At 39.9% G+C, this 21,184-nt stretch overlaps 1 protein-coding gene across 2 annotated transcripts in view; it reads right to left on the reverse strand.

Annotated features, from left to right (window-relative positions):
* Positions 1 to 1,758: 1,758 nt before the first annotated feature.
* Positions 1,759 to 21,184, reverse strand: part of UGT8 (UDP glycosyltransferase 8) — a 45,440-nt gene continuing 26,014 nt past the window's right edge. For both annotated transcript variants that reach the window (XM_061443088.1, XM_061443079.1), the window contains 4 exons: positions 9,598 to 9,740; positions 6,868 to 6,944; positions 5,667 to 5,886; positions 1,759 to 4,080 (listed from right to left, as the gene is read on the reverse strand). In XM_061443088.1, the coding sequence (XP_061299072.1) occupies positions 3,717 to 4,080; positions 5,667 to 5,886; positions 6,868 to 6,944; positions 9,598 to 9,740 (804 nt within the window). In that variant the 3' untranslated portion in view covers positions 1,759 to 3,716. The remainder of the gene's footprint in view (positions 4,081 to 5,666; positions 5,887 to 6,867; positions 6,945 to 9,597; positions 9,741 to 21,184) is intronic.

Below are 21,184 nucleotides of genomic sequence, written 5' to 3' on the forward strand. Positions count from 1 at the left end.
CCAAACAAAAAGTCATTATTTGGTTTTCTTCAGAGCTCTGCAATAAAACAATTCACAGAAGGCTTCTACAGATTTCTCTGAGGAAAATTCTTCCTCCCCTTCCTTTCCCTTCAAGATTATCCTAATCCTTATCCTACTTGTGAACTGTTAAAAAAAAAAACAACCCTACACTGTTGTTCAAAACCAAACTGCATAGGGTAGCTTTCACCTTTGTTCTATATACACCCTAAACATTTAGTAATATCTACACTTTTAATATAAAGAGTAGCAACATGACTTCAGAGACTCTTCTCTCATATTTACATAACTGAACCTGAAAGAATGGCTGAGCTTCAGAAGGAATCAAATGCCTTCTGCTGTTTGTTATCAGTACAGATGTGCCCATGTATGAGATTTCACAGACAAGTGAACCCACTTACAGGTACCCACACAAATCAGAGCTAAAATTTTGGTAAATGTATGCATGCATACACTATTTTGTGTCTCTTTGCTACAGGTGTACAGAACTGCAGGAAATACCACATATTTGCCATGCCATAGAATAAAATCAAAACATAATCAGCTTGATGAAAAGTGGTATCTTTCAAGAACATCAAAAAGATTAACAGAGAATAGTAGTAAAAATCTGATTTTGCAAGTGACCTGAGGAATAAAAAAAAACCTGCCAGCACACTTGCTGATTTCCTTAAACTCTGAACTCTTGATAACCATTTCCAGAACTTATTTCTGTAGGTGATAATTAAACTGCTTTCTTCTTGAATCATTGAGCTACTCAAAGGAAATCAGAACACCAAAACCTATGGCAAGTGTCCAACTGTCTCAACTCCCTGAAAATCTTTATGCAAGTGGCAGTTGTTTTCTCCTGTGGGTATTTCCTGTCTGCTAATTTTGCCTAGAGAGCATTTGATCAAAGTTGCTCCCATTACCTTCCCTTTTATAGTTGGGAGAGTGGTGAAGCCCATTCAGAAAGCTGTGTGAGGGCTGCAGGTTCCACAGCTGGGCTGGGCTGCCCAGGGAGTTGTGCACACCTGCCCAGGAACATCTAAGAAGTGACTAATTTTGTACCAGTTTTGCTCTCTTCCTGTCAGACATGTTTTGTGGAAATGTTCCCCCCACACACACCATTATCCCCCACTTCGTCTAATACAGGATTCTTTATTACTGCAGGGGGCTAAAATGAAAAGTAACTACATTATCAGATCATATCTGAACTTAACAAGAAAGAAACTTTGAACACAACAGGCATTTCTATAGATTTAGTGGATCAGACCCATCTGGAAGTTTGGTAATACAATTAAATAACAGCAACTTCCGCTTTTTGCAACTGAATTGCAGCATGTTTATATCTACAGAGACTATTGAGAAATCAGTCATCCCATCTGATATCAATGTGAAAAGTCTTTTAAGTTTTTCTTTCAGAGAAACAGGTATAAATTAACGCATACAAGATAAAACACACTTTACCAGGAATGTTCATGTAAACTTCCCAATATTTAAAGTGATGTTAAGAAAGAACTCAGGTTAAGCATTCCATCTTTCAATTGATTCAACTGATACAGGAAACAGATCTCCAGTCACAAAATATATTCATTTTAATTTCAAGTACGTATTGTGCACCATGGTATATACCAAGAAGAAAGAATCTGTATATCCTAGTAAATATCCACATACATACAGTGTTTACATACACTCACACACACTGGGCACCTGAAAATAAACAGCATTCATTTGAACAAAAATATACTTCCAACAACAGAATTTCTCTATTAAATCCATGTTTATTGCTTAGATTTTATCACAGTGGAGATTAAATTATGCTTAATCATCCGGTCAGTGCTTTTTTACCTTCTTCAATGCCAAAAAAAAAAACATTTAAACCAAGTCATTCATACACTCTAAGTCTTATTACCATCCCACCATTCATTGCCTCTGTGTGCTCCTTTAGTTGCCACAGACTTCAAGATTGTAAAAAGGTATAGCTAATAGGCTTACTTATAATACCATTTTCTTCAAGTATTCAGAAACCAGTACAAGTAGCTGTACTGTATATAAGAAACATATCTGCACTGTTATTTATTGCTATAGGATAGAGGCTCCTGATGGAATGATAGTGAAATACTGCATCACTGTGTATGAAGATGATCTCAGCATCCTGTAATCATCACAACTCCTCCCATGTTAGTGAACAACACTAGACAGATGGGTTTCTTTCCTTTCTCCTTCAGGCATGGGATTTCAAACTACAAATAAATAAAGCATACACTCACAACACGTGTAGTGCAAATTCCAAGTAAACAGAATGACATGGAAATAAACTCATAGTTGCCACCTTTAGTACAGCAGGGCAGTGATGATTTTACACCCAGCGCCCTGCATCCCTGCCCTTGGTGCACATCACCACCAGCATCCTGTGTCGGCAACAGTGGTTGAAAGAGATTGTTGCAGGGGAAGGGCGAGATGACCACTTCTGCAAACCTTGTTCTGGGGTGGCCAGGCTTCACCCCATGTGTTCCACCAGCCCTTGGAAGGAAGGTGAGGAGGCAGGCTAGTCAACCACCCAGCAAGCAGCCCCACATCAAAGAATGTGGATTGGCAACTATGTGAAACATGGACTGAGTGGCCCAGACTAATAGAAGGTAGTATTTTTCCAAATATAACCATTGAAAGAGAACATCTACAACACTGTGATTTAGAAAGAACTTCATGAGAATTAACAAGAAGAGACATTCAGTGTTGGGGGCAGGGGGGGGATGTTTGGTGTTTTTTTAAATAAACCCCAAGTATGGGTTTGATTCTTTACAGCTCTGGGCCATTACAAAACCATCTGCATTAAGCACAGGTCTAGTTTTCTTTTTGTTGTTGTTGTTGTTTCATTTATTTGCCTTAATTATGCAAATCTACTTCCCACACAGCCATATTTTAAACTGAAATAAAACTCCCTAATATTTTCATGGCATAAATTATATATGCAGAGAAAGGCAACAAATAATTTTTTTTATAAATTTAAAATTAGGACATATTGTAGACTCACTCAAGATCCTTTTCTCCAAAGTACTAGTAGTGAGCAGAAGAGTCATGCAGTTTATCAGTAAAAAGAGTACCTATTTTTGCCATTTTTCTTCAGTGCTCATTTTAAGTTTGTTGGCTTTTTGGTTGTTTGTTGGGTTTTTTTTAATGTCTGTGTTTTCAGTCCAGAACTTCCTATTTCTTGTACAAAGGCTGGGAAAAAATGGGCTTTTTAAACAGCATTGTTACACAACACGTTGAGCCTTCAACAAAGGAAACACAGAACTAGCACTAAAGTTCTCTCAACTAAAAGATGGATATCTTAGATGAATAAAAAACTAAACAGAAAACACCTCTGCAAATAAAAAGAAACCTCTCCTCATTTTGGACGCACATTTAGCTTTTAAAACCTGAAAATTCATAAATACTATATAACTGTAGAGAATTAAGGCTTCTAAAAACTTCAGTGCCAAAATAACTTCTCTGCATCAGTATTAAGAATAAACTATTTTCCATTTTAAGTTGTGCTTGCCTTTGTTGTTCTTTTTAAAGCCTTTTCTTAGTTCCATTGAATTTTGTCACATAGTATTACATACTCAAGGGGAGTGTTAGAACTGCTTACTGAGGTTTTAAGTAGTTGTTAGACTAAGTTACAGCAATAAAATTTGATTACTGATCTGATTCATTACTACTTGACATGGGCAGTTGGCTCATTTCACCTTTTTTTCATGCCTAATGTGGCCATTTCTTCTATACTTGCCATTTGGTATCCCATTTTGGTAATGTCCATTAAGAGTGCTATGTTCACCATTTGACCAAAGCAGTTTGCTTTGTTTGCAGATAAATTTTGTTACCCTGGCCAAAATGTAATAAAGTAAGGCAGCACTCACTAGTACAACAAAGGCAATATCCAGTAAGAAGTACTGATAGAAAGAGATGCTGTAAACAGCGGCACGTAGATGCTGGGCTCCGTTGTGACGAAGGATGTAATTAATCCAGTATACAGTCCGGTTAACAGGATGACCAGGTTGGTCTTTGTGAATCTCAGACAGCCTCTGGGCCCGCTGTCGGTAGCTGCGGGGAAGAAAGGAAAAATCATTGTCAGCGCTTCGAGCAATGCAAGCTTGGGAACACCTGAAGATACTTAAAGCCTCTTCAGATAAAACAGCACATTACCACGAGACTCTCGCAACCACCAGCATACAGAAGGCTAGACACAGCAGATAAACTGTCTTTAATCAGTCCTCACAGCTTCGTGATGAAGAAAGACTAGAAAAGCAGACCCACGTGTGATGAAAGGCAGAAATCCACCCTCCAGCAAAGCAATGAAGAGCCAAGCTGACCTGCTGCCAGAGGGAGCTCTTATCGAATCCAAAATGAATCCTATCAAGTGAGACACATTTGTCCTTCCCACTGTAAACTGGCAATGTACCCTGCCTAATACACCACTCATTTATGTTATTGTGCAACTGAATTACTACAGAAATGCAGAACAAAGCAAGAAATTTGGTTTTGACTGCAACAGACTACTTCCACTTGGGGCTAGAGCTCAGCCTAAAACTGCTTGCTCTTCTAAACAGGCTCACCCAGCAGCTGATCACGACAAATTCCTTCTCTTTTCCCTCACTGCAGCTGCAGGGTCGACAGGTTATTTATGCAGGTCTTGCCTTTAAACCAAGGGTAATTGCACAAGGGAAAGGTGATGCAACTGCTGTTACCAAGATCTCTTTAATGACATTCCCTCTTGCTGCGGTTTTGCTGCTTGCTACTTTACAGGTTTCTCTTTTCCCAAGGCAAACACCACTTCCAAGACTTTGCTCCCATGAAAGCAAGAGACATTGTCAGCACCATACTCCAAATCTACAGCTAGCTAGACACAATAAACCACCAGCTAAGAGGTCATTATTTTTAATCTGGAGGTGGTCTGAACATCACAGATGCTTAAAACAGAGCAGTTTGAAACAAACTTGAAATTACTCTCCTTACACTTTAATATCCCTGAGCAAATTTGTTGGCTGGAATTAGAAGGAGTTATGAAAGCCAGCTCATGGGCTTTTACTTATTCCAACTTGAGTAACAAAAATAATTTTACAGAAAACAGACTAAACTTCTCATAGTCATAATAATTTATTAGAATATGGTCATTGCAAAAAATGACCTTCTTGACCTTAAGAGAGGTTTTACTGCCCAGAACAGGAAATACTTTTTTAAATGGGACTTTGGAAGAGTCAGTCTTTTTGAATACCTCTGTATTTTTAGTTACATTGCAAACATGCCACCCTACCATCATGTAAGTCTATTTTGCTCCAGCCCCCACAGGCAGCAAACAGACTGCTAGATATGGAGAAACTTTAGTCTGCAACAAGGAATAAAGCAGGATAAGTTTGTTTCTGTAACCTTTCTGCCCTTAACAAGGCAATTGCACAAAGAGCAAATGAGACAACTGAGTTTTGGTACACTGAACAATGAGCTTAGTACCTACACAGAAACCTGATCAAGTGAGTGAAATTGTAAAGTGGCACAATCATACAAAGACTTGCCCCCACTACATAGACAAGTAGATCTCAACATGCATTTCTTTCCCCTTGCACGAAGGCTCTGTACATGCATATTTAGCCCATAGCAATAGCAAAAGCATAAAACAAGCACTCATTCCATACCTGGGATCATTAATAACTTTTACTAGAGCTTCATACAATTCGTTCTCAGTGACAGTCTTCCAGTTCAACAATATTCCCATGCCCTTGGCCTGCACACGAGTCATAGTATCATAATGGTCTCCAAAAAGTGGAATCCCCACCACCGGAACCCCATGGTACATGGTTTCAAAAATGCTGTTCAAACCTCCATGACTAAGAAAAGCTTTAATGTTAGAGTGACCTGAAAACAGAAGAGGCGTGAAGATTAAAGAAAAGATTTACATCTTCTCCTTAAAGTTACTGAAGGTTGCTTCAACTGTGTACAACACATTTATCACCACATTTCTACAGCTGCAATTGAGGAAGAAAAAAATGAACGCAACTTGTTCTGAAGTTCTCCTCCTAAAACCCACTACACTGACCTATCACGTGCATTAGGTGATTTCATCAATGGGGTAATTAATTTACATTGTTTACTCCTGAGTAGCTGCAGGTGGAGACTACAACCAGTGTAACAGTACAAATGAGGCAAGGTGAGAGCATTTTTCCTCATTATTCATATGAAATACATGCCATTTAATAACAGGAGAACCAATGTTACATTCTCTAAAGCTTCACGTGCTTTACTTCAGGCTAGCAAGATCTGACAATAATGATAAAACCTTATGCAACGGAAAAATGAGACTGCCTCAGGGCAATTCAGGAACCAAAACAAATCTACCTGCACTAAAAGTCATTTGCCTAACAGCTACACAATGACAAATACTCCAGCTGACATGCACCCACAACAATGCATATGCATGCTTAACATATCCAACAGCACCCATCGTAGTGCTGGAACTGGTTTGTGAACACACAAACATCCAGATATCCCAGAGACAACCATATATATTCTCTGGCTCCTCAGATCTGCAGTGTGTTCAACTAGCCTTTAACACAGAAGGAAGGAAAATAAAATTCATAGACTCTTAATATTGCCTTCACCAAAATATGGAAAAATATAAAATTTTGTCTCTGCACCTGAGAACCTGGAGTACCTCAGGTTAGTTAAACAAAAAGGTTATTATCAGCTTGCAATACATGCCAAAGTTCTGTTAGAGCTTTCTTTGGAGAAAAATAAATAAATGTGTATATATACGGCCAGTATTCAGTAGAATATAGTTGGAAAAGCAACCTGAACGGGAGCAAGAATAAGCAACATATGATCAAAATAGATACCCACCAAGGAGATCATTTTGTGGTAACCATTCTATAAGCTTCGTATTGTTGCCTAAATTCCTTGGTTTGTTTCCTGAAAACCTAAAATAATAAATCAAATGGAAGCTGAGTTAAAAACCTCCAAAAGCAATAAACCAGAGAATTAAACCAAACAATCCATGAGCCCTAAGCAGACTTACATGGGGATACTCTTTACTCACTAATACAAGAAAACAAAATAGGCTCAAATAAAATGCTGTAAATAGCTAGTAACTTCCAACTTTGTTTTCATCCTTCAGTTTCCTTGTGCTCTGGCTTGAAATGCAATGTTTTCTATTAACATAATGACACTGTAGCTCCTTCTCAAAGCATATAAAACTTTCACTACATCAACCACGAGGAGGTTTTATAACCTCTCTATGGTTTTAAGTTCATTGCTTTACTAAAAACTGTAGCTGGTAGTAGCTGAGAACATCCCATTAGCGAACAAATAATAATCCCGTACCATCAACACAACTGGCCAGTTTCCTGTAGCTTCTGATGATTGACACAGTCTTATTTTAAAAGGAGTTACTAATACCAGGAAGGGAAAGGCTGATATCTTATCTTACAAGTTTGGAATGAAAAGTTTGGGATCAAGCTATGAGAAAAGTGCGGTCTTCTTACTTTCTCAACTGCCTGAAACCCAATGGCAACATCCTGCTCACTTGAAGTTGCTGGAAAAGTTTAGCCCATAAAATATGGGCTCAAAGTACAAAATGACTTACATATTAATCTTATGGACAATTAACATAGAAAGTTAATTATATTCTAAACAGAAAAGAGAGAAAAAACTACCACTTAGTACTAGAAGATAAAGCTGTTTTGTGACAGCTCCATTAAAAAACTTAAAAATACTCTCATTATTAAGAGAGCTTTAGAACTGTAGCTTCATAAAAATACACCTGCATATTCCCAATTAAGCAAGCCTAGATCTTTACAACTGCCTTATATAATCTGCATGTTGAAAAAAGCCTGTTATTTAGGCTCAGTTGCATAAAATAAACTATGTTGCTGGGTTTGGCTCTAACTAGTATTCCATCATCATAAGTTTAGAAAGAACTACAAAGATTTCCTTGATTTGACATTCTAACATAAGACTGCCAAGCAGTACTACCACCTTTCACATTTTCAGAAAAGTCTAGCATAGGACACAGGTCTGAAGAACATCAACAACAAAAACAAAAAACAAAGTTGGACTTATAATTTCTATTTAGGATTTAATTATGGATCTCAGATTCCCACTTGACTTCAAGCCACTTGCTCAGCCCTCCCAAAGACGATGTCATACAGCTCATCACACCGACATCTTCCCATTCCACAGATAATGATGGAAAAAAATCAGCAGGTGAGTTCCCTTATCCAAAAAGCTATTCAGCATTGCAGATAAAATCAGAACAAACCAAAAAAAAAACCCAAAAAACAAAAGCATTGGTAAGGAAATACTAGTGAGGAAGGGTTTCAACTGAAATTGTTGCTTTTGCATTAATTAGCTATCCCAAGTAAAATTGATTTATTGATTACAGAAAAATTGATACTTCCTACAGAAAAAAACATTTCAGGGAGAACATTTAGAAGGGTAAAACAAAAACCAAACAGTAAGATCAACAGGGATTAATAACTAATTAGAAGCCAAGCAACACTGCAGGTTTCATTAAAAGCAAACATAAAGCCTTGCCTCTACCCCAGAGAAAAACTGATGAGATCTTTACTGCACCTACCAAAGGTTCTGTGCCATGAAGAATTTCCATTTTCCTGTTCATTAGTGGGATTCACTTTTTCAATTACACACAGCAGTGAAAATGGTCCCTAAGAGATGGCAGGGGATAGGCTGCTAAACGAACTGCTAATCCAACTCTGAGTGCAGCAAGGACAGCAGTCATAAATTGTAAGACACTAATTATTATTTGGAAACCAATGGTTCATATGAATTCCTCTGAATTATATTCCAGAGCAACACACCATGTGAAGCAGAGCTGACTAAACAGTTCTTGAATTTTTACAGTAAGTTGACTACGCTACTCAAGATGTTTTTAGAGTGGAGAAAGTTTATTACTAATTTTTATACTCCTGCAGATTCTTCTAATTTCTCACAAAAAAAAAAAAGACAAGTGAGAAGAGCAATTATGAAAGTCTATGTTTACAGATAAAGAGAAGGGTCCCCAAAAAGTGAGAAATGAGAATCATAGAATCGTTAGGGTTGGAAAGGACCTTAAGATCATCCAGTTCCAACCCCCCTGCCATGGGCAGGGACACCTTAAGCTAAATCATATCACCCAAGGCCTCATCCAACCTGGTCTTGAACACTGCCAGGGATGGAGCATTCACAACCTCCCTGGGCAAACAGAGAAGAGAACAGAAGAAAGAAAATTAAGGATCAAATCAGCACGATGTCATTCTTCCTTCCTAGGGTGGCTTCTTTATCAGAAATTATGATAGTATGCCACAAATGCTATAACCTCAGACTCTCTTTTCACTGTCCCCAATCCTTCTAGGATATGAATTCATCACAGAAACATAACCTAAGCCTTATTCTGCCACAAAATCATTGCTCTTCCTTATTACCAGGGGACTGCAACATTTCCACAAAGAGTATCTTTCAAAAGCATCAGGTTCCCTGTGCCACCCAGACGATCTCCATTTCAGCTTCTACAACTCAAGGTCAAGATGGCACAACAGGCAATAAGCGTGCAAGTACATCTACCATCGCACTTACCTCCAAATAACTCTCTGAGGCAGTCTTGCCAGAGCATGTGCCAACTTATTCGCTATATCTTCAGACAGATATTTCACTCCAGCTCCAAAGGAGACAAGGACAAAGCCATTTTCACTAGCACCATTCACCCATGTCTGGAGATCCTGTTAAAGTAAAAATTTAGACTGAGCAACACAGAAGCACAGGTAAGTCACAACAGGTTAAATAAACATTGCTTAGGAAGAACAGTTGTTGGTCCCTACGTTACATCACAAGCCACATTTCCAAAGTCATACGTTTTAGAAATCACTGAGCACAATGACTCAATGATTCAGAGTCCACGGTACAGGCTATGAACAGCCAAATTATTCCAGGTTTGTTTTAGCTTCTGTATTAACAAGCAGCTTCACAAGACAAGTTTTCCTTTCCTAACTTATCAGCTGACACACAGTCACAAGTTAACACATTGTATTTTAACTCAGCAAAATGTAACTAGATCTCGTAGTATCAGCCTGGAAGTAGAACACAAGAAATACATGTATGAAGCCTGGGACTATGGTTTAAAGAAAGTGGAAGTACTTCCAAAGGGTTGGTTCTGGGGCTTTGCTGGGGTTTTGGTTTATTTTTTCATTTCTATAAAAATAATAAATGCAACCTGAAAAAAGTCAGAGCTGCTGTACCCACTGTACATCAGTACCCACTGCTCTAATATTTTAAGGAGTAAGGAACAGTATCACATAGAATCATACAAACATAGAATAGTTAGGGTTGGAAAGGACCTTAAGATCAGTACAGGGCGGATGTCCCTCTTTCTTGGACCTATATCCTTTATCTTACTTGGACCTGCATGCCTCTTCCACAGCAAGTTACCGGTATTATATTAAATACACACAAGCATAATGCAGGCAAAGCCCTTTATACCCTTAAGCTCATCCATCTCCTGTAATTATTCTGAAATTGAGTTTCTTGCAACCCATTTTTTGATGACTCTCTTGATTAATGGGCTGCCTCAACTTACACAAGGAAGGCAACAGTGCAGAAAGCAGAGGTCCACAATACCGCACTGCTCAGAAGCACTCCAAAAGCAGAACCAACATCAATCAACATGTGGGCCACACCATGAGATTCAAGTTCAGAGGTAGCAGCTTTTACAGCAGGACACCCTGTGATGCAGGTGTTTCCTTCCCAGTTGATGCTTCAAGCAAGGCACAGTGAAGTTGTGAAGACGACTACATCATCCAAAGGCTGGGGCTGACTTCGTATAAGTGGGGTCTGTATCACTGATGACAAGGCAAGCCAGCAGATACCACCACCCACCGCCACATGATGTTCATTGACTTGGAGGGAGAAGAAGGTTGGGAAAGCAATGGAAAAAGGAAAAGTTGCAATGTACCCTCTGCTTTTGGAAATACAGATGTAAATTCTATTTTTTCCAAAGTAACTGTTGGCAGTGGGGACTAAAAAACTGTACCACTGAAATACAGGTATATCAGCCCCCAAAGAATATGTTGTTTCCCAGGATATGGTTTCATTCTGGTCTCACCAAATTTAAGTATAAGCCTGCTCAACACCAGTACATCAATATGAAATGAGTAAAAGGAAAATCCAGAGCCCTGTTCACCGTGTGCATCTTGTCCTAGTAATAAATATCAGGCCAGAAAGTAATAGAACAATGTTGTGCTACCCTGTCTGAGCACAAAACCACACAAGTTACCACAAAACCCAGCAGGTGTAACACAGACCTGCACATTAGACTTGAGGTTGTATGCTAGTCTCTGTTACACAGTGAAAAAGGGATTTCCATTTTCTCTAGAATCCACACTTTCTCATTTTTCTTCATCCTTTTCCAGCACACTTGCTCATCCTATCTTTTCCCCACAACATCCATGGAGAGGGAAGAAAGATAAAGAGGGGAAGTGCCTGCAGTATGCCTCAAAGCTGAATCATTTATTATGGGCTGAGCTTCTGACATAAAAGTTTCCAAGTGGTTTTGTGATTTATTTAAAGCTTGTCCTTGAATTTTACTTAAGGACCGAAGGCATGCTGCAAGTGGAATCATATTATAGTCACTTTTACTTAGTGGTTCAGCTAGTCACATCTTGAACTATTTTCTATGTGTTATTTAAAGCTAACCAGAAAATAACCTTTTGTGGTTTCTAGGACAAACCATTCTGGAAAGCAATCAAGTGCTATGCTGTAAAACACAGCTCTCTGCCCATTTGTGACATCTGATCAAGTCAGATTCTGAAAGCTGCAATTGCCCACTACAAGGTGGTTTTCTTCTCACAACTAGAAGCAGCCCAGAATTCACAGGCTCTGGTCTTCATAGGGCACTTGTCCATCGCTGCAGTAACCTGGATGCTTCTGGAGTGTCTTCCTGATGACAACTCCATGACAGAGGTGCTCAAGAAGTCAACAAGAGGTGAGATTCTGCTGGACCTCAAATGTACAAACAAGGAAGACCTTGTCTGGAATGCCAATGTCAAGGGCACCCTTGGCTACAGTGACCATGAGGAGTTCAAGATACTAAGAGTATAAAGAAGACAACAGCAGCATCTCTTGGACTTAAAGAGAACCAAGTCTGGCCTCTTCAGATACCTACTTAGAAGACTCCCTTGGGATACAGCCCTGGAGAGAAGAGGGGTTCAGGAGAGCCAGCTGATACTCAGCAAATCACCTGCTCTAAGCTCAGGCACAGTACATGCTGATGAGCAGGAAGTTAAGCAAAGGTGGCAGGATGATGAATAAAGGACTCCTGTCAAGGCTTACATGTAAAAAGGAAGCATACATGAAGTAGAAACAGGGACAGGCTGCCTGGGAGGAATATACAGAAACATTGATGAGGTACTAGCTACACAAATGGGCAGTGAGATAGAACTGATAACTACTAAAACTGTGGGGCCCCAACAGTTGTTATCAGTGGCACAAAGTCCAGTGGAGGTTCGTTTGCTTTTCAATAAGAAAGAAAACAGGACAGCTGGCACTACTGCTCAAATTATCTCATTCAGCACCAGGAAGTTGTACCTGTGACTACTTATATTTGGTCAGACACGTGGCTTCTGCTGCTAGAGATCATTCTGTTCTGGCTGTGGAACAGCTCCCAAGGCTACTGCTCTTCCTCTGTGCTTCATTAGAGATTCGGTAAAACTCCACAAATCTGATGTATTCATTATGGGTCCTGCACTTGGGCCACAACAACCCCATGCAATGCTTCTGTCATAGGGAAGCATGCCTGGTAAGATTCTCAGGGGAAAAGCACCTGGGGGTGCTGACTAATGGCTGAACATGAGCAGCTTGTGCCCAGGCATCCAAGAAGGCCAACAGCATCCTGGCCTGTATCAGCACCAGTGTGACAGCCACTGTGTGGGCACTGGTGAGGCCACACCTCAAATCCTGTGTTCAGTTCTGGGCCCCTCACTACAAGAAAGACACTGAGGGTCCAGAGAAGGGCAATGGAGCTGGTGGAAGGGCCTGGAGCACAAGTCTGGTGGGGAATGGCTGAGGGAACAGGGGGCGTTTAGACTGGAGAAGGCTCAAGGGGGACCTTATTGCTCTCTACAACTACCTGAAAGGAGGTTGTCATGAGGTTAGGTCAGTTTCTTCTCCCCAAAAAGTGATAGGACAAGAGGAAATGGCCTCAAGCTGCACCAGGAGAGGTTTAGATTGGATATTAGGAATAATTTCTTAACTAAGAGGGTGACGAGGCATTGGAACAGGCTGCCCAGGGCAGTGGTGGAATCACCATCCCTGGAAGTGTTCACAAACCATGTAGATGAGGCCCTCTCAGTGACATGGTTTAGTGGTGGCCTTGGCAGTGCTGGGATAATGGTTGGGCTTGATGATCTTAAAGCTCTTTTCCAACCTAGTTGATTCTATGATTCAATGTAGTAAGAATTATACATCATTAGGTAAACACAGAGGGGGCATAAAATTTCCTACCAGTAGCACTGCCATGAATAATAACAAATAGTTATTGAGCACTTAGAAATTTATTTTTTTCTTTTGGGAGGGTGGGGGTGAGAGGAAAGGAAGGAACTTTACTACATACCATAGAATTAAGAATCACCCTAGAAACAGGCTTTTGAATTTTATTGTTGTGCAACAGCAAAGCAACCTGCTTTGTGTTTTTATAGCTCATTTCACACCCAAAGCTTCGTAACCCTAATCCCAGTGCTTCACTGTTACATAGCACATACAAAGGGGAGGATAAAATCCTGCCAGACCCGACAAAAATTCTGCCCACAGGTTCAAAACATGGATTTTTTTTTTCTTTTTCCATATTAAGTGATGTCAGATTACAAAACAAAAAAAAACAAAAAAAAACAAAAAAAAAATCAACAGAATGAAAACTATTTTATTTTGTATCAATCTAAGTTTATTATCTGAGTGTTCCCTCCCCTGGCCCACTTCCCAAGTGTGGCAACACATAAATGCACACTTGCAAACTTTAAACTGGAATCTAACTGACAGATGTTTGCATGGAAAGATCTGAATGAATTTCAGAAATCAGGCATTCTTCCCCTACAGACAGGTCCACATGAGGAAGAGACAAGTGAAATGAGGTTCACTATGCTCTGAGCTGGTTAGGTGCAAATCAACTCTGATCCAACAGGTCCATTGCCATTAACACAAACTGCAACAGGCAGAGACTTGGCTCAGATGGAACAACAGCCTACACGGCTACTAGACCAGAGCAGGGTGATGCTTGGCCAATCCAAGTCAGATGTAAACATACTTGAAGCTGTCCTCACAGTTTCTTTTAGGTTGTTAAATTAGAAAGGATATGATTTTAATTCCTCTCACAACTGTGGTGAAAACTGTGCTCTGCCAACCTCAGGAAGATCCAGAAGCTTCAACTCGGCTTGCATTCTGACGTCACCTGAAAGGTCCTCCTCCTTCCCCTCCCCCTCAAATTTGTCCTAATTTACTCGAGCTTTACATCATGTTGCTATTAAGAGGAACTGCTTGCCTGCATTCTGATCTGCAGCCCCTTTCCAATCTGCTTTCCCAGAAGGGAGGTAAGAGACCAGTTCCATTCATATGCTGCAGAAAATGAACTATAGACTTGTCAGAACAAGGGTTCACCTTGCATACAACTCTGTAATTCCTGGCATAACATAGCCTTAATTAAATGGGATCACTAAGCATGGCTAACAACTCAGGAGTTGGGCAAAAATCAGGAAGCAAAGAATGGGGTGCCTCCCTGTAGAGATCCCCAAGTTCCTGACCTGGAGGAGTCCATATTAAGATGTTAAAGGAACCTGAGAATAATCATTTCTCCGACAGCTTTTTAGTACAGACATTTTAAACTTAAGATCTAGTGAAACCAAATCCAAGTTAGGTCTTTGTTTGCAAGACAGATTGCAAGGTCCTGGTACAGTTAGCTGGGCCATGGCAAAGCTCAGTATGTTCTTGTACTTTTTCTGTCCTTTATATGGCATGCAAGGTATAGAAGTGATACATAAATAAAAAAAAGCAGGCCATGATCTTGCACATGAAAGAAACTAAATACTCCATCTGTATTATTACTATGGCTATGTACATCACCCCATTCACACATATACATTCCTAATATTTACTTTAGGAAGTGCACCACAGAAACTGTGACACAGGACAAGCTATGAAAAAATACAAGCTCTGAGTGATTCTGAACACCTGAATTGTGTCAGAGAACACACTGATGCTACAGGACAATTTTGTTTGCCTACAATTTTAGCATATCTAGCCACTGTAGCCTTTACTGACCTTCCTACATTCATTAAGGCTGTATTAGCCCCAACACCCTGAGTATCTCTAAATGAAACCTCCAACACTATATACTAAAAAGTTTCAGACACCTTGGCCTCACCCCCTGTAAATTCACCCCTTGATTTTCCTTAATTCCACTTACGCTTTTGACCTCAGGCATTCTGTCTTCCCCTTCTAATGACACACCATATGAAAACACTCTGAATCACTATGAGTCATTAGAGCTGCCTTCATTAGAAGCGGAGTTCCCTGTTCAGGCAGCATTTTACAGCTCCTTGCTCGAAACAGTAAAGTGACCTCCTTTTGTCCACTTTAAATGATGTTCAGGTTCACTGTAAATTCAGTGCCATTTTTTTAACGCAAGACAATGATGTTTATTATTTGAAATTACATCTTCTAAACTCTAAACCTACAATAAAGGTCTGTTACATGACAAGTTGCATTACTGAGCCTTTCTCAAATTTCAAATGAACACAGAAGTGAGATGGAAACAGCACTGACTTTTGCAGTTAATTCAACTTTAATATATATAACCATTTAAAAAAGTGCTTGACTTTGCAATAGCTCTTTCAGTGACTGTAACAATCACCTGATCACTTCCCCCCACCCCAATATAAGTATTTTCAGGTTTTGGTGTGTAGAAAGAAAAACTCTTGCCTCATTTACTTGAAGTCCTAGCATAGCCAGATGAAAACTAGCAGAATTGTGAACTACATTTGCTAACTGAATATCATCTAATACATATACTAATTAATTACCATTTTCACTGAAATGATTTTAAAGTTATGCATGCTAAGGTATAACATGCTTAAAAGGGGTCCCAATTACAGCATTGTGCCAAAACCATTTTCATGTTAACTTCTGTGCAAATGCATGTTCTTGGGCAAAGCAAGACTGAAATGATAAACTTTTTTTTGAAGCTCCCTACCTGCCCGTTCAGATATCCAGTTTCACTCATGCTGACTGATCTCAGCACACAGTTCCAAAGAAAGTACCGATTCTTCTTTGACAATATTCCACAATAGATGTGTTTTCCAAAGCCCTTTTAATAAGTTTTAGTAATTTTAATATTCCCTTTTAATAATTAAACATACATACAGGTCTCACAGAGAGGTATGGGACTTGCACAGACCAGACAAAGGCACTCAGCAGCTCCTATTCCCTTCCTTCCCTAAGCAGGGAGCTTTCATATCGTAGCAGACTGGCTTTGTGACCATTTCGCCCATCTCAGAAGTTACATGCTTGCCTTTAAAACACTGCCTCAGGTCTGTCACATACACTGTCTACAGACTGCCTAAGCAAGCTTCTCCTTTTTCGATCTGGGTAATATTTATTGCAGTCAGAGCTTTGCCCTTGCACAAGAACAGACACTACAACCTTGCCTTCTCTTCTCTGAGTTTGACTGGTAGAAGTAATGATTTCTGTGCAACACTGTTACTGAAAAGTGAAGGTTTTTCAGTATGTACTGTCCTCTTACAGAGGCTTGTATAGGAAGAATAAGAACTTACTGACCTATGCTGTACTATAGGCGCGAGGGAGGAGCAGAAGAAATAAAAAAAATAAAAGTAAAATAATTCTTTTGACCATTCTCAGACAGGAATGTTATTGTGTTAACCTACTATGCGAGCTTTGTTCTGTTTGATTTTCTAATTAGCTGTTCTTAGCAGGCTTAGATGCTAAATGCACAGCTGTGACTATAGAGTGAGGACCCAGCTGGCAGTAACCAGTGGTGCCTAATACTGAGCTTTGTTTCAGATAAACAAAGTATACAAATACAAACATAACTTGGTTTAATATCTGAAGCTTTCCCTGTTCAGCTGCTGGATTCAAATGCGCACAAGCCTCTGTTCTTTGAATAAGGTTGCAAACCGCCATTCCCTGATGGACAGCACAGGCATACTATGCAACTTTTACAAAATGCTACTTAGAGTAGACAAAACCAGGCCTATTTCAAAATAAATAAATTAGAAGCCACATGAAGTGATCTACAGAAAGAAGATACCCACTGATAAATAAACTGAAAGGTACACAGACCATTCGTATTAGGGTCCTAACTTTTCTGGCATCTTCTAAACAGTACTTCTCTCATGTGAAATATTTAAATGCTATATTAACACATTTTTAACTTCATTTCAAGTTCTACTAAAAAACAATCTTTCAGCACAGGCAGTTGAAGATCATATAGATGCCATTATACCTTTACTATCACTGAACAGAGACCTATCTTACAATCTGAAAGTTATAAAATATCAGCTTATAAACCCAGAGAAACTCCATTACTCAAGGCAAAGTATGCTGTCTATATTTACTTGCTATGAATTTGTAAATCAGTGTACAACCAAAGACGGGGTATTTTTAACTTGCTCTAAGGAGCACAGGACATACAACACCGCAACAAACACCCGACTGCACCGAGCAGAAGATGACTCACCTCCCCTGATTCAATACATCCAGCTGCCTTCTGCTAGCTCGGCTCAACATCTCCGCATCAGCCAGTGCATATGTCACACTCTGAAGGTTATTTTTCCACTAAGTAAAGTCCTGCCTTTTAAAAGCAATGGCCATAAGGCTAAGGTGTTCGGCCCATTTTCTCAGGGTTTGTTCTTTTTCATAACATCAGGCTCAGTCAGTTTAATTAAGAGCAGTCATACTGCCCCCAACCAGGACAAGAAACTTCCCCACCCCATTTCCCTCTGGAGTAATTGCAAGTTAATTTTCCTCTTTTGCCAAGTACAAGTTGCTGTCACACACCAGCCTCCTCTCTTTTGCAAGCTTGTAACTAAAGATACTTTCTTCCAGTTTCTCCCCTTCTCTCCATTTATTCTGCTGTCTTAAGTCAAACTGAAATTTCTAAAAATAAAGCAGAAAAGGTGGGATATTTGTAAAGTCTCAGTAAGTTTATACCTTGTCTTCCCTGGATACACTGATGTTGGCTGAGCTGCACCATATACTATTGAGATGCTGATAAATCTCACTGTTTTAGTAAGATCTACCATATACAAAGTCCACACAGTTAATATAGAATCACAGGAGCAACTAGGTTGGAAAAGACCTTTAAGATCAAGTCCAACCATAAAATTGATATTATTACTTCGTATTTTGTTGTTCATATTAGCAGAGTGAGATAATTCCAAAACCAATACTTTATAGACATTAAAAAAGCATACTCAAATTATAGCATTAGACTAAATTTCTCTATTTTCTTGCTGGATAAAGTCATGCTAACAGTCTCAGTTGGGAAACAAACTAAAATCTGAGCTGTTTTCTGCCTGGATCCCAAGCCCTGCACTGTCAACACATATTCATCTCCCAGTGCTGTTGTTAAAGTCCTTCTTCAATAATATTACACACAGATTCAGCCCTGCTGAAATACAGACTTTTTCCTTTTATGTTACTCACTGGTTATTTAGTGTATTAATACTGCATATTAGGCTTTACCAAAATGCACTGGTGGGGAAGGTGTCTTTAAAGCTTTTCTCAATTTTTAAAATGCATTTTCTCATGCCTGAACTCTGCTGCCTTTTCCTATTTAAGATCCAACACCAAGAGAATTTAACTGCATTTAACTTTAAAGAAAAATGAAATTCAGACTCAAAAACACAGGTACCACATGCCTTTGTCTTTTCTCCTGTATCTCAGGCCTCTCTAGAGTTACAGGTGTAATCAATGACGCCTCTGAGAACACGGACTACCAAAAACTAGAGGTCAACCAGAAAGCTGCTATGCAAGTATTTCCCTGATGCAACGCATTCCATCAAAAAATTCATTACTCACTGGACCTTTGGCAAGCACCCTGGGAAAGCAACCTTGCCTTCCAAATGAATGGAAGGTACTCAAAATAAAGAAGCTTGCCCTTCAAGAGAGGTTATTAGAATCACTGCATTGAGGAGCAAGTGCAGCAGAGGTATCCTCAAAACCAGGATTTAATAAAAACATTGTGATGATACCCCAGAGACAATATTCTGTTAAAAATATCTAAAACCCATTCATTTTCCTAAACATAAAGCCCTGTCATGTAATTTGCAAGCATACACAGAACAAGTTTCCAATTATTACATGTAAATGTAAATCAAGGTTTTGCCAATCCTCCCACAGTATCAATAGCTGCGTATGTAATAGAAGAGCTGTGCAGATAACAGTAAGGAAAAGACAGTTTTAAGTATGGAGGCTGCTTTTACTTACTCCTTCTATAGAACACTGGGTCAAATTAAATTTCGGCAAATACAGCAGAAAGGAAACTGCAAAGTTGAATTTTACATTCAAACCTCAACATTACAGATACCAACATACAGCCCCACCCATAAATCCACATTATAAGCTAATCTAGGTGGGAAATTGTGTCTTTGATTGTTACAGTACAATGCCTGTGCTCTGGATTGTAGGAGAAATGGTAGGTAGCTCTTACCTGAAGCTTGGATTCAATAACAGCAAGTTTTCTTCATCTCCTCTTCAGATTAATGGCTTTTCTTTCTCCCTGGAGTTTACCTTCCCCCTTCTCTCTTAAGTGTTTATTTATATATATATATATATGCACACACACATATATATGCCAGTGCAAATGTACACACACAAGTAGCTATAGACACAATATACATATATTTTATTCTAATATTTATATATGTTAAACAGTCTGCCAGTCACCACCCATTCTTTAACAAACTTAGTTGACTTCTAAGCCTGTGTTTAAGCAAGATGATCTCACATAATTCAATCAGACTGCCCTGATCTCTTCTGCTCCACCACGTAGTCAGGGTGGCCAAAACTGCATTCAGACTCTAAGGGGGGGGGGGGGGGGCATACGTATGTCTCCCCTCATCTTTGTGCAAAAAGCATGAAGAAGTATCAAGCACCACACCAGCACCTGCTGAGCAATTCCCTGTTTCCACCTCTTACAGAGCCCCTATTCCTGCTAGGTCTGGATGAAGGAAGGTAACTGAGGGAAGAGATGTCATCCAGAAGGACTCTGACATGCTTGAGAGGTGGCCAATGCCAACCTCATGAAGTTCAACAATGTGAAGTGCAAGGTCCTGCCTCTGAGTCAGGACAATCCCAGGCACAGCAAAAGGCTGGGCAGAGAAGAGATTCAGGGTAGCCCTGTGGAGAAGGACCTGGGGGCATTGGCTGATGAGAAACTTAACATGAGCTGCTTCGGTGTACACTCACAGCCCAGAAACCACCCATGTCCTGGGCTGCATCAAAAGGAGCGTGACCAGCAAGTTGGAGGTGATCCTGCCCTGCTACTCTGCTCTTGTGAGACCCCACTTGGAGTACTGTGTACAGTTCTGGGTGTCCTCAGTGTAAGGACATGAAGCTGTTGGAGCAAGTCCAGAGCAGGCCACAAGGATGATCAGGGGCTGGAGCACCTCCCATATGAAGGCAAACTGAGAAACCTGTTCAGCCTGGAGAAGGGAAGCTGTGTTGAGACCTCATAGCAGCCTTCCAATATCTGAAGTGGGCCTACAAGGATGCTGGAGAGGCACTCTTCATCACAGACTGTAGCGATAGGACAAGGGGTGATGGGTTCAAGCTGAAAGAGGGGAAGTTTAGGTTACATATAAGAAGAAGTTCTTTACTGTGAGAGTGGTGAAGCACTGGCACAGGCTGCCCAAAGAAGTGGAGAATGCTTCATCCCTGGCAGTATTCAACACTAGGCTGGACAGAGCCTAGCACGACATGGTCTAGTGTAGGGTGTCCCTGCCCACAGCAGGGGTGTTGGAACTAGATGATGTTAAGGTCCTTTCCAACCTGAACCATTCTATGATTCTATGAACAAAAGATCAATTTTTGAGGGGGAAGAAGCTTTATGTGGAAATAATTTGCACCAAAATACATGATCATACGGTTCAGCACAGAATTTACA

The sequence above is a fragment of the Pezoporus flaviventris genome, unplaced genomic scaffold, assembly GCF_033815535.1.
Source record: "Pezoporus flaviventris isolate CSIRO_AGI_PZ_B2104156 unplaced genomic scaffold, CSIRO_AGI_Pfla_v1 ptg000002l, whole genome shotgun sequence".
NCBI classification, from domain to species: Eukaryota; Metazoa; Chordata; class Aves; order Psittaciformes; family Psittacidae; genus Pezoporus; species Pezoporus flaviventris.